The 14369-nt window shown below is 37.8% G+C and overlaps 1 protein-coding gene across 1 annotated transcript in view; it reads left to right on the top strand.

Annotated features, from left to right (window-relative positions):
- Positions 1 to 10447, top strand: part of LOC126457770 (protein IMPACT-like) — a 55037-nt gene extending 44590 nt beyond the window's left edge. Inside the window, exon 5 of the mRNA XM_050094341.1 lies at positions 10205 to 10447. Within this exon, the coding sequence (XP_049950298.1) occupies positions 10205 to 10372 (168 nt within the window). The 3' untranslated portion in view covers positions 10373 to 10447. The remainder of the gene's footprint in view (positions 1 to 10204) is intronic.
- Positions 10448 to 14369: the final 3922 nt, after the last annotated feature.

Below are 14369 nucleotides of genomic sequence, written 5' to 3' on the forward strand. Positions count from 1 at the left end.
TGGGCACAAAGGGAAGCAGTAGTTGAGAAAGGAGTGAGACAGGATGGTATCGTATCCCCATTGTTATTCAGTCTGTATACTGAGTAAGCAGTAAAGGAAACAAAAGAAAAGTTTGGAGTAGGAATTAAAATCCAGGTGGAAGGAATAAAAACTTTGAGGTTTGCCTAAGACACTGTAATTCTGTCAGATACAGTGAAGGAGCAGTTGAACGGAATGGAAAGTGTCTTGAAAAGAGGACAGAAGATGAACATCAACAAAAGCAAAATGAGGACAATGGAATGTAGTCAGATTAAATCAGGTGATACTGAGGGAATCAGATTAGGAAATGAGACTTAAAGTAGTAGATGAGTTTTGCTGTTTGGGCAGCAAAATGACAGAAGATGGTTGAAGTAACGAGGATATAAAATGTAGACTGACAATGGCAAGGAAAGTATTACTGGAAAAAATATTTGATAACATCGAGTATAGATGTAAGTGTCAGGACGTCTTTCCAGAAAGTATTTATTTGGAGCGTAGCCATGTATGGAAGTGAAACACGGACAATAAATAGCTTGGACAAGAAGAGAATAGAAGCTTTTGAAATGTGGTGCTACAGAAGGATGCTGAAGATTAGATGGATAGATCACATAACTAATGAGGAGGTAGTGAATAGAATTGTCGAGAAGAGGAATTTGTATCATAACCTGACTAGGAGAGGGGATCAGTTGGCAGGACAGATTCTGAGGCATCAAGAGATCACCAATTTAGTATTGGAGGGCAGCGTGGAGGGTGAAAGTCATAGAGGGAGAATACGCTAAGTGGATTGAGAAGGATGAAGGTTGCGGTAGTTACTTGGAGATGAGGAGGCTTGAACAGGATAAAGTAGCATGGAGAGCTGCATCAGACCAGTCTTTGACTGAAGACCACAACAACAACAACCTTTGGATAAGGCATTTAGAACAGCATCACATGAGTCCCTGTCCCTATCATCCACCCTAATCACTTTTCCCAGTGCACAGCTGATAAGCCTTTTCCAAGTTTGCCCTGAAATGACATGCCACTACAGCTCCTGAGGCAGCAGCTTTAAAGAGGGAACCCGAGCTCCGCTGTCAAAATTTCCAAGGTTTTTCAGGAATATTTTCTAAGTGGTTTCATTTCCAAAGCCTGCGGTTTCCAGTGGCTCATTACAGAGAAACACTGTAATTATGATTTGTTCAGTTTTTACCCCAATTACCATTCTTTCTGTAAAACTACTGTATCAGCAATAAAAAAGCCTGACTATGGAATCACTAAACACACAACACAAAACACAGAGTAATGCAACACCCTTAGAGAGTGCAAAATTTTCTCTAATGTGGTTGTCATCACTGCAGGAACAGTCAGCATTGCACCACTATGCCACTTTTCCATTGTATTCAGTGAACCCGTACACAAATGTGTCTATTGAGAAACAGTAGATCTGTTCATGTTGCTGTATATCACTGTTAAAATACAACTAACAATGCCAGAGAAACAAAACAGCTCTGAACATCAGCTTGAAAGTGAAAAGTGAAGAGGACATTTTGTTGTCAGAAAAGTAGAGAGGGCATTTTGTTATCAACAGGAAATCCTGTGAACAAATGGTAGAAGGTTGTTTTCAAACAAAACTGTCGACACTTGCACTGCTCTGCAGATATTTTCAGTGCAGTACTGATACAAGATGGGAAAATGGCCATCATCTGCCCACTACTGAAAAAGAATGACCCTCTGGTATGTGACAATTATAGGGGAATAACTCTGCTGGATGTCAGCTATAAAGTATTATCTCTATGCCTCGTAAATAGGATACTACCACTTGCTGAAGAAGCCGTAGGAGACTACCAATGTGGGTTTAGACACAACAGATCAAGAGTGGACCACCTATTTACCCAATGTCAAACGACGGAGAAATGCTGGGAATATAATACAGACATGCACATGCTCTTCATTGACTTCAAAAAAGCCTATCACAGTGTACACAGAGGTACTATAATCAGAGTACTACAGGAATTTCAGTTTCCATCTAACATAATCCACTTGGTTGCAATTTGCCTAGAACAAACACTCTGTAAAGTGCATACAAGTACTAATCTATCAGAACAGTTCGAAGTTTGAACCGGCCTCAGACAGGGAGAAGCCCTCTCCCCTATATTATTCAACCTTGTGCTAGAAAAAAATAGACTGGGAATTTATGAAAACTGACCCCATTGGATTACCCCTAGACAACATGTCAATGACTCGACTGGCATATGCGGATGATGTAATCCTAATCAGTGGCAGTAGAGAAGAGCTCAGAAGAATGGCAGGCTCGTACTGCAAGATTGCCAGTAGGGCTGGCCTGCAAGTCAGTGAAAATAAGACAGAATATGTGGTCCTGAGCAAGCCAGCGAGAGATGGGGACCTGCTCATGGTGGACAGTCTCCAATTCAAAAGGGCAAATACTTTCAAATACCTTGGTAGTCTCTGCAGTGAAATTGAAATAAATACAAAAATTGTCAGAGGTAACAGGGCATACTTTAACCTTCAGGATGTCCTGAAGAAAAGATCCCTGTCAATAAGTTTTAAGATCAGGCTGTACCACAGTATGTTTATGCCAGTGGTTATGTACGGTTGTGAAAGACTCACCTTTAGGAGAACAGACGAAGAGAAACTACTTGTTTTCAAACGAAATAGCCTCAAAAACATATATGGTCCTGTGAAAGATTCACAAACAGGGGAATGGAGAATTAAAAAAACAAGAATTAAAAGAGCTTTACATAAAGCCTGACTTTATAAAAAGAATAATAATAAGAAGAAGGTTGACCTGGGCTGAACATGTAGCAAGGATGAATGAAGGGAGGATACCCCATGATGTGTTTCTGGGAACTGTAGCTGGAAGGAGGTACCAGGGATGACCACAGACAAGATAGAAGGACAATATTGACAAGGACACCGAGGACATGGGGTGAGTGGTGGCAGGAGGCTCACAACCAGGAACGATGGAGCAGGAGTGTGCAGCGGGCATATGGTCACTAATGCCCAAGCCACAGATAAGTACGTAAGTAAGTAAGTTCTGATACAAAGATAAATGAATGTAAGAAAGCAAATTAAATGCAATTATTCTGTAACAAACACTGGGGATTGTATGTCATTTATACCAAAATGCTCAAAAAATGTTCCTGGACAACTTGCGAAATTTTGTCAGTGGAGTTTGGTTTCAGCTTGTATAAAGTCACACAGTTACCATGTTTGATGAACCTTTGACACTTTGCTACACCCAAACTGTTTTGCATTTTGAATTAGTACTAACACCAGTGGATAATATCATTATTATTTATGGCTATAAAACTGCTTTTACCACTTGGCATCCAACCTATCTTTGCGATGTACAGTGAGGTGACAAAAGGCATGGGATACCTCCTAAATAATGTCGGGCCTCCTTTTGCCCAGCATAGTGCAGCAACTTGACACAACATGGATTCAACAAGTCAGTGGAAGTCCTCTGCAGAAATATTGAGCTATGCTGCTTCTATAACTGTCCATAATTCCGAAAGTGTTGCCACTGCAGGATTTTGTGCATGAACTGACCTCTTAATTATGCCCCATAAATGTTTGACAGAATTCATGTCAGGCAGTCTGGGCCAAATCATTCATGTGAATTGTCCAGAATGTTCTTCAAACCAGTCACAAACAATTGTGGCCCATTGGTATAGTGTGTTGTCATGGGAACGTGAAGTCCACAAATGGCTGCCAAACATAACCATTTCCAGTCAATGATTGCTTCAGTTGAACCAGAGGACCCAGACTATGCTGTGTAAACAAAGCCTACACCATTATGGAGCCACCAACAGCTTGCACAGAGCCTTATTGGCAACTTGAGTACATGGCTTCATGGGGCCTGTGTCACACTCGAATCCTACCATCAGCCCTTACCAACTGAAACTGGGACTCATCTGACCAGGTCACAGTTTTCCAGCCATGTAGGATCCAACTGATAGAATCACAAGCCCAGGAGAGGTGCTGCAGGTGATGTCATGCTGCTAGCAAGGGCCCTCGCATTGGTCATCTTCTGCCATAGCCCATTAACACCAAATTTTCCCACCTATCCTAACAAGATACATTTGTCATATGTCCCAAATTGATTTCTGCAGTTATTTTACACAGTGTTGCTCATCTGTTAGCACTGACAACTCTATGCAAATGGCACTGCTCTTGGCCGTTAAGCGAAGGCCATCGGCCACTGCATTGTCCTTGATGAGAGGTAATGGCTCGAAACTTGGCATTCTCAGAACGCTCTTGGCATAGTTGATCTTGGAATATTTAACTCCCTAATAGTTTTGCTAAATGGAGTGTCCATCCGTCTAGCTCCAACTACCATTCCATGTTCAAAGTCTATTAATTCCTGTCATGTGGACATAATCACGTAGGTAACCTTTACGCATGAATCACCTGAGTACAGATGACAGCTCCACCAATGCATTGCCCTTTTATACCTCATGTACACGATACTACCACCATCTGTATATGTGCATATTGATAGCCTGTGACTTTTATCATCTTAGTGTATATTCCAATCACTACAGAATGACTAAATGATCATCCAGTCCCTTCTCTTCCATTCCTATAAGCAGGAGATGTACTCTTCCAGCAGAATGATGCCCTTGCACATTAACAGGCCTCTCTTCTATTAAGTGTGTCAGGGACAGTACATGGCCCAGTCTGCCTAAACCATAACACCCCTTGAAGTACAGCGTATTAATTTGATAATATATGAATGACGTCTGGTTTCATACTGAATCTTTACTTCAGTGTGTTTATTTTCCATTTCCTGCTGGTTTATGTAGAGCTGTGACTCTTAGTTCAAGTGTGGAACAGGTTCTCACCATAAAATTTTCACTTCGGAGTCAGATGATAATGCAGAGTGATCACAAACAAGAGTGACATGTCAGCAATGACATGAGATATCAGTATTGAATTTGAAGCAATGGGAACAGAATTTATACTCTTTTTCTTTGTCTTCTTTTAATCTTTTACTGTTTAGGTCTTTGGTGAAAGAAAGCCAGAGAAAGACAATACACTTATGAAATTAGAGTTTAGGGGAGAGAGCAAACAATAAGGTGTGCTCTTGGATTCGTTGATTAATTTCTTTTGCTGTGTGAGATACATACCCTTCCAATGCAGTCCAGTTGAAAATACAATCTGAATTAACTGTCTGCAGGTGTATATTATATTGTTGACACTTGTAAGGTCTAAGTATGATAGTTAAGTGAAAGTCTACTCACCAGGCTTTATCTATCTATCTGTCTATCTATCCGAGTCCAAAAGCACTAAAACACAATATAATCCCAAAACTGCAGTCTAATACTAACGATAGGGAGTATTTCATGCATTGTGAGTCCAGCAGTTACAAACAAGTCTTCCATGTCATAGAGTTCACTCAGATTACTGCAAACCAATGAGTGTTCTGAGTCCTTTGTTGCCACACATTCAAAAAGTTAATCACTAATAAGCCAGTTCTTCAAATAATTTGTCTCCTTGTCACTCCTGTTCTGAGTCTGTTGAGGGTCTTCCGGGTGCTGCATTGGAGATAGCAACCTGATGATAATTTCTCTTTTGCTGTCCATAATCCTCCAGGGAACTTTATTCTCCACAGATCGGTTTGGCAAGCTTCTGCTGAAGTTGAAATTTGTGTTGCTGTAAGGAGGAAGCTTTCCTGGGATTTCAATCAAGATGGATAAGCATGAGTTCCAAACAATGAATGCCTTGAATTTGTTTCTTGATTTTTTTTTCAGTCTCTGCTGCTATCTGTCTTCCTACATCTGAAGGTGCTACTTTCATGAGTGGAAATATTTTATTGACTGGTGCTGGCCTTCGGCATCCTATGAATATGTGGCTGGTCTCATGAAGAGCCACATCAGTTTGATTAGCAGGTGCAGAGTTCCTCCAGACTGAAGTGGCATACTCTGCAGCAGAGAAACACAGAGCAAGAGCAGATGTGTAGAGGGTGCTGGAGTGAACACAGTGATTTCAATTAGGCCCTGTCCAGGTGAAGTTCAGCTTCCTTCTTGCATAGGTGGAATGCACACACTTGAGTTTCAACTGTATTGAGTTTCAAGTACTTGTTGTCTAGTAGATAGCAAGTTATTTGACTGGAGATGACAGGTTGGATTCTGCTTCTTCATTTGTTCCTCCTTGAGCAACAGCAGCTGTTTCATCTGCATATGTGAAGAACTCAGTTCTGTTGACAGGTTGACCATTGGTATGTATATAATATAATATCAGAGCCAGCACATTTATTTGGGGAAGACAATTTTTCTGCATTCTCTATCTGTTCTTTCTGTTATTTACAGTGATCAAAAATCACCTATTCTGCAGCAGACACTGAACAAACTGTGGTAGTCCTTAGTTGTTGTGTGCAGTTTCTTTGCTAGTTTATTATGATTCACAATGTCATAAGCAACCCCTATAATCTGCTTTGTTTCATATCTTTCCTTGATGTGCTTGATTAGATTAATACATAAAATTGAGTAAGACTATATCAATTCAAAGGAACAGTCATAACAAACAAATAAAAATATGAAAACTTGGAATGCTTAAGTAAGTAAAGTAAACAAAAGTGAATGGTAATTAATGCAAATTATGTGTGTGTGACCTTAAGAACCACACTGAGGAGGAGATAACCATGTAACACATGAGAAAACCTGAAATCATCACTCAAAATAAAGGGCAAGTCTGTGTGAAAGCCACATGCTGCACTTTTGCGTGTAAACTATTCAAAATGTGTCTTACAAGTATTTGTACTCTATAAGCATTGCACAGTATGTCCTTAAGTCAAATGAAAAATGGAATATCAACCTTTTCATGCTTAATATTTGTAAATTGATCTTTATGCATCTATGCTTCCTTAGTGAAACTATGAAATGAAAGTTTTATTCATGAGCTCTGTTCCCAAATTCCCACAGACACTGTGTTCTGCAGACATCTCTTGTATTCAGCAGTTACTTTGGTGACAGTGGTTTTATTGTTAGAGGTAACAATGCTTGTTTTTGTCTTCCCATTTTTATCACTAACTTTTCCCCTGCTGTTGTTTTTAGTAAACAAAGATTGCTAGTGGTCTCACTATGTTATGACACATGATACAGGATCTCTAGATACTTCAGCTAGATTTTCAGTTGGCCTTAAGTAATCATCAACCATTTATACTAATGTGGAGTATACAAGGACCAGCAACAATGTATCATCATATCGGTGGTGGACCTAGTGGTGGTTTAAGCACTGAATGCCAGTGACAGTTTCACTTTATGGCCTCATGTGATATGGTATCATCTGCTTTAGCAAGCTCTGCTGTACATGGAAATAATGTCAGCAAATGGATGTATGACACTAGATCAGGCATGCTGCAATAAAGTACACATTTTCATCCTCCTTTTGGATCTAGACTTTAAACAAACAAAGGCAAAATTAAAAGTACATGAAGAACGTATTTCTGTTGATTGTTATGTTGTTTTAATGTATAAATTATCACATATTATTACTTTTCACATGACATATACAGTTGATCAGAGGTGTGTGTGTCACTCAAAACACAGTGTCTCAGAAAATGAAGAAATAAAATAAGAAAGGATTTGTAAACTTTTATTGCCTGAGTTACATTTTATAATCCTACCTTGGTGATACTGAATAACTTAAAAATTTTGTTTTGCTTCATAGTGAGAGCACACTTTCATTGGTCAGCCATATAACAACTTTGTATTGAGACCACACTCTCATTGGTCCATCATATAACAGGTCTTCAAATACATTGTAGTACAAGAGGGAGAGGGGTAAAGATATATTTGTTGCAAATTGTGAGAAAATGAACTCCATTCAGAAAGCAAGTATAATATGTAATTTATGTCACAGTTGCATTGCAAATATGAAAGTGTGACTTTGCACCAATCAGTGGAGGGCCATTAACAGGATAGAGACTTTATTGGTAAGGATGAAAACACTCAAGAAGAATGAGCTGCAACAAAAATTAAAAACTCCAGCAAATGTGAGGTATACACAGTTATATAGTTCTTAAACGTAGAAAATTTATCAGACATTGAAATTAAGCACCAAGTTTTCCATGAGCAGATTGTGAATGTGTCAGATTAACAAATAATAGAACAGTGTTCATGATTAAAAAAGATAGTGGGCAGCTACCTCTATAGAGGCAGTCATCACACCCATCAAGCTAGTTCATTAGTCATCACATTGGTACTTACTTTGGAATGAGGCAGCAAGAAACATTTTTTTCATCTTCATAATATTTTGATCTTTGAATTTTCCTCCTCTCTCATTTAAAACATTATAGTATTATAAAATAGCTGTGCTTTTCATTTGTGGAGCAAATGCCTAGAAGAAAAATTTGTTATTATAGTCATACTCAGTTTATGAAGATATTTCATAACTTTTCAGTGGAAGAAGTCACATTGTTTAAGATGTGACATGAGGGTTATGCTTTGCATCCCTCTCTTTAGTGCTGAATGTAGCCTACAGAAATACAAGTACTGCTTTCAGCCACTGTCGGAAATTAAAAATGGTATGAACAAACATTTATGCTGTTGAACACAGCTCCCTTTCTTGTTCTCTTACTGCTTCAGTATAACAAATCAGATTTTTCGAAACTAGGTGGCAAGAATAAAGCAAAGATGAGAACATTGTACTGGATTAGTCCCATAATGGTCCCTAGCTGAACCTTGGACAATATCATCAGTAAATAAGAAATAGTAATCAAAATTTGTATTACATCCAAGCTTCTATTTTAACTTTTTTCGAGCTGACATCTGGCAATATTCCAGAACTTTTGTATGTAATTGAGTTTTTTGGCTTTATAAGGAACTGAGGAAATATAAATACAATGATAAGTGAAATAAATGCTTTATTTTTTGTAATTTTAGCATTCCACTGTTCAGAAATATAAGTACTCTTATTTTTGTAAGAGAGAACAAGGAATAATTCAGGAAAATTCCACGATATTGGCTTAGACACTTCATTCATCTGACGTTAAACCATGTAAATTCTCAATAAAACGAAAGTAGTAGCTTGAAATTATTCCAGCTGTAACAATCCCAGCTTATTGTCTGTCTGTTCAGTAGGATATACATCCTGCCTTAACTTTCATAGAATGTGGTTGTTCATTGCCGTAGCATTTTTACAAATAGCACTTGAATATCAACAAGTCTCATGATCAGTTCATCACTTGAAGATGAACAAGTCTCATGATCAGTACAAACATAATGGGAACTCGCAGTTCTGCTGTGCCAAATGTCTGTTTGTGGCTCTTGCCCTGTTGCGTGTTGTGGCTGTGAATATGCAGCATTGTGGTGAAGAGCTTACGAGTGATTCTTAAGTCTGAGATGACCGACTGTAATCTCTTATAGCAAACTACTTGGTCTGTTCTGTGGAAGAAAAGACAAAGGGAGACAAATGATTCTCCATGTCAGCTTTGTTTGTTATTTTTTGCAGATTTTCTGATTGCTGTTGCAGATTTGCATTTTGTGTGCTCATTGCTTCCCACATTGTCTTCTATTAGATCTGACAAACTTGACATTTGCAGTGGACACACAGTAGAATAAAACTAATGTACAGAGATGAATGTGTGTACGTAAAAATGTTTTTGCTTCTCAGTAGCCAGGTATTTTGTGAGCACAGCACTGTAATGTCTTCCTGACTGTGATTAGGTGAACAAGTTTGTGTATGTTGTATGAGTGGTGATATGTCTTCATATTAACTTCATTACAAATGAGGATATAATGGTAGGTAGCATGTTTTCTATTGTTCTACAGATACAAATGTTCCCCGACCTCATGTACCAATTAGAAGGATATTCATGTGAAGTAGTCCATGTTACCTCCAATGCTGTGCATTGTAATTTTGCATATTTATTGGAGACTGCTCAATATATATAACTGACTAGTAGAACTTTCCCATGGCTGACGTGTCACAACATTTGAACTCAACAATCTAATGTATTACATGTTTCAATTTTTCAAATATATTTTGGTAAGTCACTACTTTTTGTTGTTGAAAAACTGAAGACTATTCATAGTGTTTTTAGAAGGATTAACATGTCTTTCATGCATGTGCAGTTACTCATAAATATTACTAAGTACAGAATACGTTGACTTCAGTATCTTAAAATGTCTATTAAAACTATGTACAGAGGATGCACACAACTGCAATTTTTTGTTTGTGTTCAAAGATTCTAGATATGAAAAATGTGCTGGTGGTAGTAACTCGTTGGTATGGTGGCGTACTTCTGGGACCAGACAGATTTCGACATATTAACAATGCTGCTCGGCAAGTATTGGAGCAAGGTGGATTTGTACAAAAAAGTGATACAAACCAACACAGAAAAAAGAAGAAATGACGTTCTGCTGTTTCAGGAATAACAGGAATAATTTGGTACTTATGAATGTAAATAAACAATTTTGTTGAACATTAATCGCCTTTTTCTACTCATATTAACCAGTTGTGAAGCTTCAACAATACTTACATGAATTGTTGGGAATGGAAATGACAGTTTGAGGTTTCTGCAGAGTATCCGTTAAATGTATATTCTCTTCTTCCTACTTTTTACCACGTAACTACACTTTTAATTGTGTGCAAACGTAAACCATTCAGCATTTTGCAACCTGTCTAAGTCAGTGGCTTCCACTTTTCTTTTTCTCTGCAATACTGCAGATATTGCCGCAGTTCAGTTACTGTACTTCATGTATGTATGAGTAAAATGTAATTGTTTCTTCATTTTCCTACTGTTGTACTTAGCTGCATCCAATATGGTAAGGATGGGCTGCAAATATTGTGGCGCCTGTGGTAGCATTTGTACACAGAAAGAGTATCAGCAACTTTTGGTTGTTTATATGAAATACTATTTTTCCAATTGTTTAATTATACAATGATATAATTTTTGTATGGTTAAAGTTCAGCAGAATCACCTCAAGTTACTGAATTTACAGCTTTCTCATCCATTCAGCGGTCTATGGTACAGATCTGAATAATAAATTATGCGACTTGATTTCACTGTGACCTGGTATTCCCTTGTGTAAGGATTTCATTTACTTAATACAGCAAAGTCCCTGTCAGTGTGTTATTGTCACATTTAGTCCAGAAACAAAATGTAAAAATATACTGCAAATGGAAAATATGACTAAAATTATGGGACTGGTTTTCATGCAAGATATGCAGACAGTTTCATTAAAAATGCTTCTTTCACAGAACTACACCTCATTGTTTCCTTCTGTGGCATACTGCAAAATGACTCTGTTGTAATTTCACAGAAATCTTCCATCTTAAGTAATTCTATAACAACTGAAATATATATGTTTTTCAGATTTTGTGGTTAATTTTATGTACTTTCCTTATTTCTTCTTACAATAAAGCTGAAGATCATCAGACTTACTTTTATGCATACCAGAAGATCAATTTGTAGGATAAATGAAGATGCCTGATACTACTTCCAATGATGCTTTGGAGTTCTCACATATAATAATAGATTAATGCCTATCATTTTCCTTATAATACTATAGTGCTTATTCTTTGCCACAGTATCCATATGCACCACACAACATTACACTGTTCTCTGATATGTATGACATAGTCGGTTCTTAACCAATATCACTGTCTAACTATCTCGTTGGTTCTTGATTCCCACTATTTATAGCGGCACCTTATGGTGGTAATTAAGAACTTCATGTTTTTCATCAGTTACAAGTAATTGGTAATCTGAATAATAATACTGTCTGAAATCAATCCAAACTGGAGTTTTGAGACTAATAATTTACACAAAATAATTTGTATTCTGAAAAGGCTAGGCTGCTGCTCACCATGAAGATGACACAGTAAGTTGCAACAAACAGGCTGCTACAGATTGAGTTTTCAGCCAAAGCCTCCTTCGGAAAGGAAACACACACACACACACACACACACACACACACACACACACACACACACTCACTCTCTCTCTCTCTCTCTCTCTCTCTCTCTCTCTCTCTCTCTCTCTCTCTTTTGCTTCTGAAGCCCGAAGTGATTAGTTTCTCTGTTGAAACAAGAAAAGATGTTAGTGTACTGAAGGAAAAGGTTGAAATCATGAATTCCATTGAAAAATATGTTTCTGGTTCTGAAATATTGCAGGTTAGAACACAGCATTATGGCAGCATGGTGCAGTTTCCAAACATGATTTAATGTTCCATAAAGATTTAATGTGAAATCCATTATAACTGCCATTTACAAGCTCTTTGTTCAATTCAAATGGACAGGCAGCATGGCTGATGATCTAGTGGATGGCCTTAGGCGAACTGTAGCTAGTTCTGACAATGTAGCCAAAGTTTCTAGACTTATTCAGCAGCAACCAATGAAATCAGTCAAAGGAACTGGAATTTCAGCACACATTCAATACTGAGCATTGCAATTTTTGAACAGTTTGTTGCCACACAGCAAGTGTTGGAGAATCGACCAGCCACCAAGTGGTTTGTGCAAGACGGGCTCCAATCACATCACACTGAATTGGATATATGCATGTTGGTAATTACTAAGAGAGAGATGAACAAACATATGGATCAAGAAAAAATCTAGATTGGAAGTCTCATTTGTGATTAATGAAAATAAATTGGAGCTGGTTGGAACACACAGCCAAGCAAATGGATGCTAGATGGACTAAGGAAATCTTTGCTGGATTTTGAAAGAAAAAACCAAAGCCGGTGACCTGATTGAATGTGGCCAATTGACATCAGAAATCATGCAGGACCAAAATGGATGCATGCAAATGAAGTCTGGATTCATGGGGAAGTTTAGAGGGTGCATTTAACCAGAAAATGGATGTTAGCTGGATGATGATGATGTTGAAAGTAAGGATTTAGCAATACTTAGATATAGTACCCTCATAGGATGGCCATGGGAATACAGTAAATTATATGTGCATTCTCTGAAAACAATAATTATTCTCTAAGGTGTATTTTCTGGTGGAAAGGTTCCTGGTGTTAACAGTTTTTTTAATCTCTTAAAGTCACTTGCTGCTAGCAAGATCGCTCACATGAAAGTAAGTGATTATTTTAAATTCCTTCTGATACTAACAAGAAAACACCATCAACTTGACATCGTATTTTAAGGAGAAAAAGCACACATGCAAGATATCAGCCCTAGTAATCAATCCCATATGAAAATTGGGGCTATAGCTCTTACAGTAAGCAGTTATGACTTTCTGAAAGCACAGCTTTTAATCATGCATTCACACTGGTTATCATTCACTCGTCCCCCTGCACCACTTAATGTCCAAGTGCAAGGTACTGTGCATTGGAAGGAATAAGTTTGCAAAATATTATTTTGATGTTGGTAATATGCAGTGTTCATTGTGTCAAAGTATGTGGTTTACAACATGTAGATAGTGCCAGAGATGTCTTTGCTTTGAATATTTTTATATTGTGATTCATAAATGTAGTGTAAATGAATTAAACAAATGAATCTCATTAAAGAAGTTGCATACCACTATTTAATTATTAACATCATCATTGCACATTATTTTATTTGGATTGTAAAGTTGATGCTGTAAAAGTGAAGTACATTTGCAGGAGATGCACTAATCTTTAACGTGACTGGCATGATTAAATCATGAAATTCATTATATAATAATTCTTCTGTTGCTCTGGTTTATTAATTTTGCTTGCGAGGTGTATATGTAGCTGCAGAATACCAATGTGAGAATATTGCTGATTTAATATTTAATGTATACGTGTGTGAGGTTGACATGTTAGCTACTCATGTTACTTACTATTTTTTGTGTAGAAAAACGTGTTCTTGAACAAAAGTTCAAAACACTTTGGGCAAATGTGTCTACCTTTACTTCCTCCTCCTCCTCCGCCTTCTCCTCTTTTCCCTCTTCCCTCTCTTGCCTCACCTTCAACAGCCCCTGAACAGCAGGACTCTGGTTGTTACTCTGTTGTATGGTACTTCATGCTGGGGCATTAGGTACTACTGTGGGACAGAATGAGTGACAGACAACTGGATCATGTGAAACTTTAAACAGTGTATTTTCAGACGTTCATAACTGTGTGCCATCCAAGCTCTGAATCAAAATTTTTGCATGGGATTGATTGATAGGGCAGATATCGTGCAACTAGGCTTTCTTTTCTCCTTAAAATATTGGGTAAGGTTTTTGACATTGTCTTGTGTGTCACACAATCAAGATAAGAGTCTCTGATGCCCATCCTATTGAAATGATGGGGAAAGTGATTCAAACTATGAGGCCTGTCTAAAAAGCATCCGACCTTTGGCCAGAAAAAATATTTTGAATACCTGATGGGATCGGGACCCTAATCCCCTTCAAAGTAGGCCCCTTGTGCTTGCACATATATATATATATATATATATAT

The sequence above is a fragment of the Schistocerca serialis genome, chromosome 2, assembly GCF_023864345.2.
Source record: "Schistocerca serialis cubense isolate TAMUIC-IGC-003099 chromosome 2, iqSchSeri2.2, whole genome shotgun sequence".
Lineage (NCBI taxonomy): Eukaryota > Metazoa > Arthropoda > Insecta > Orthoptera > Acrididae > Schistocerca > Schistocerca serialis.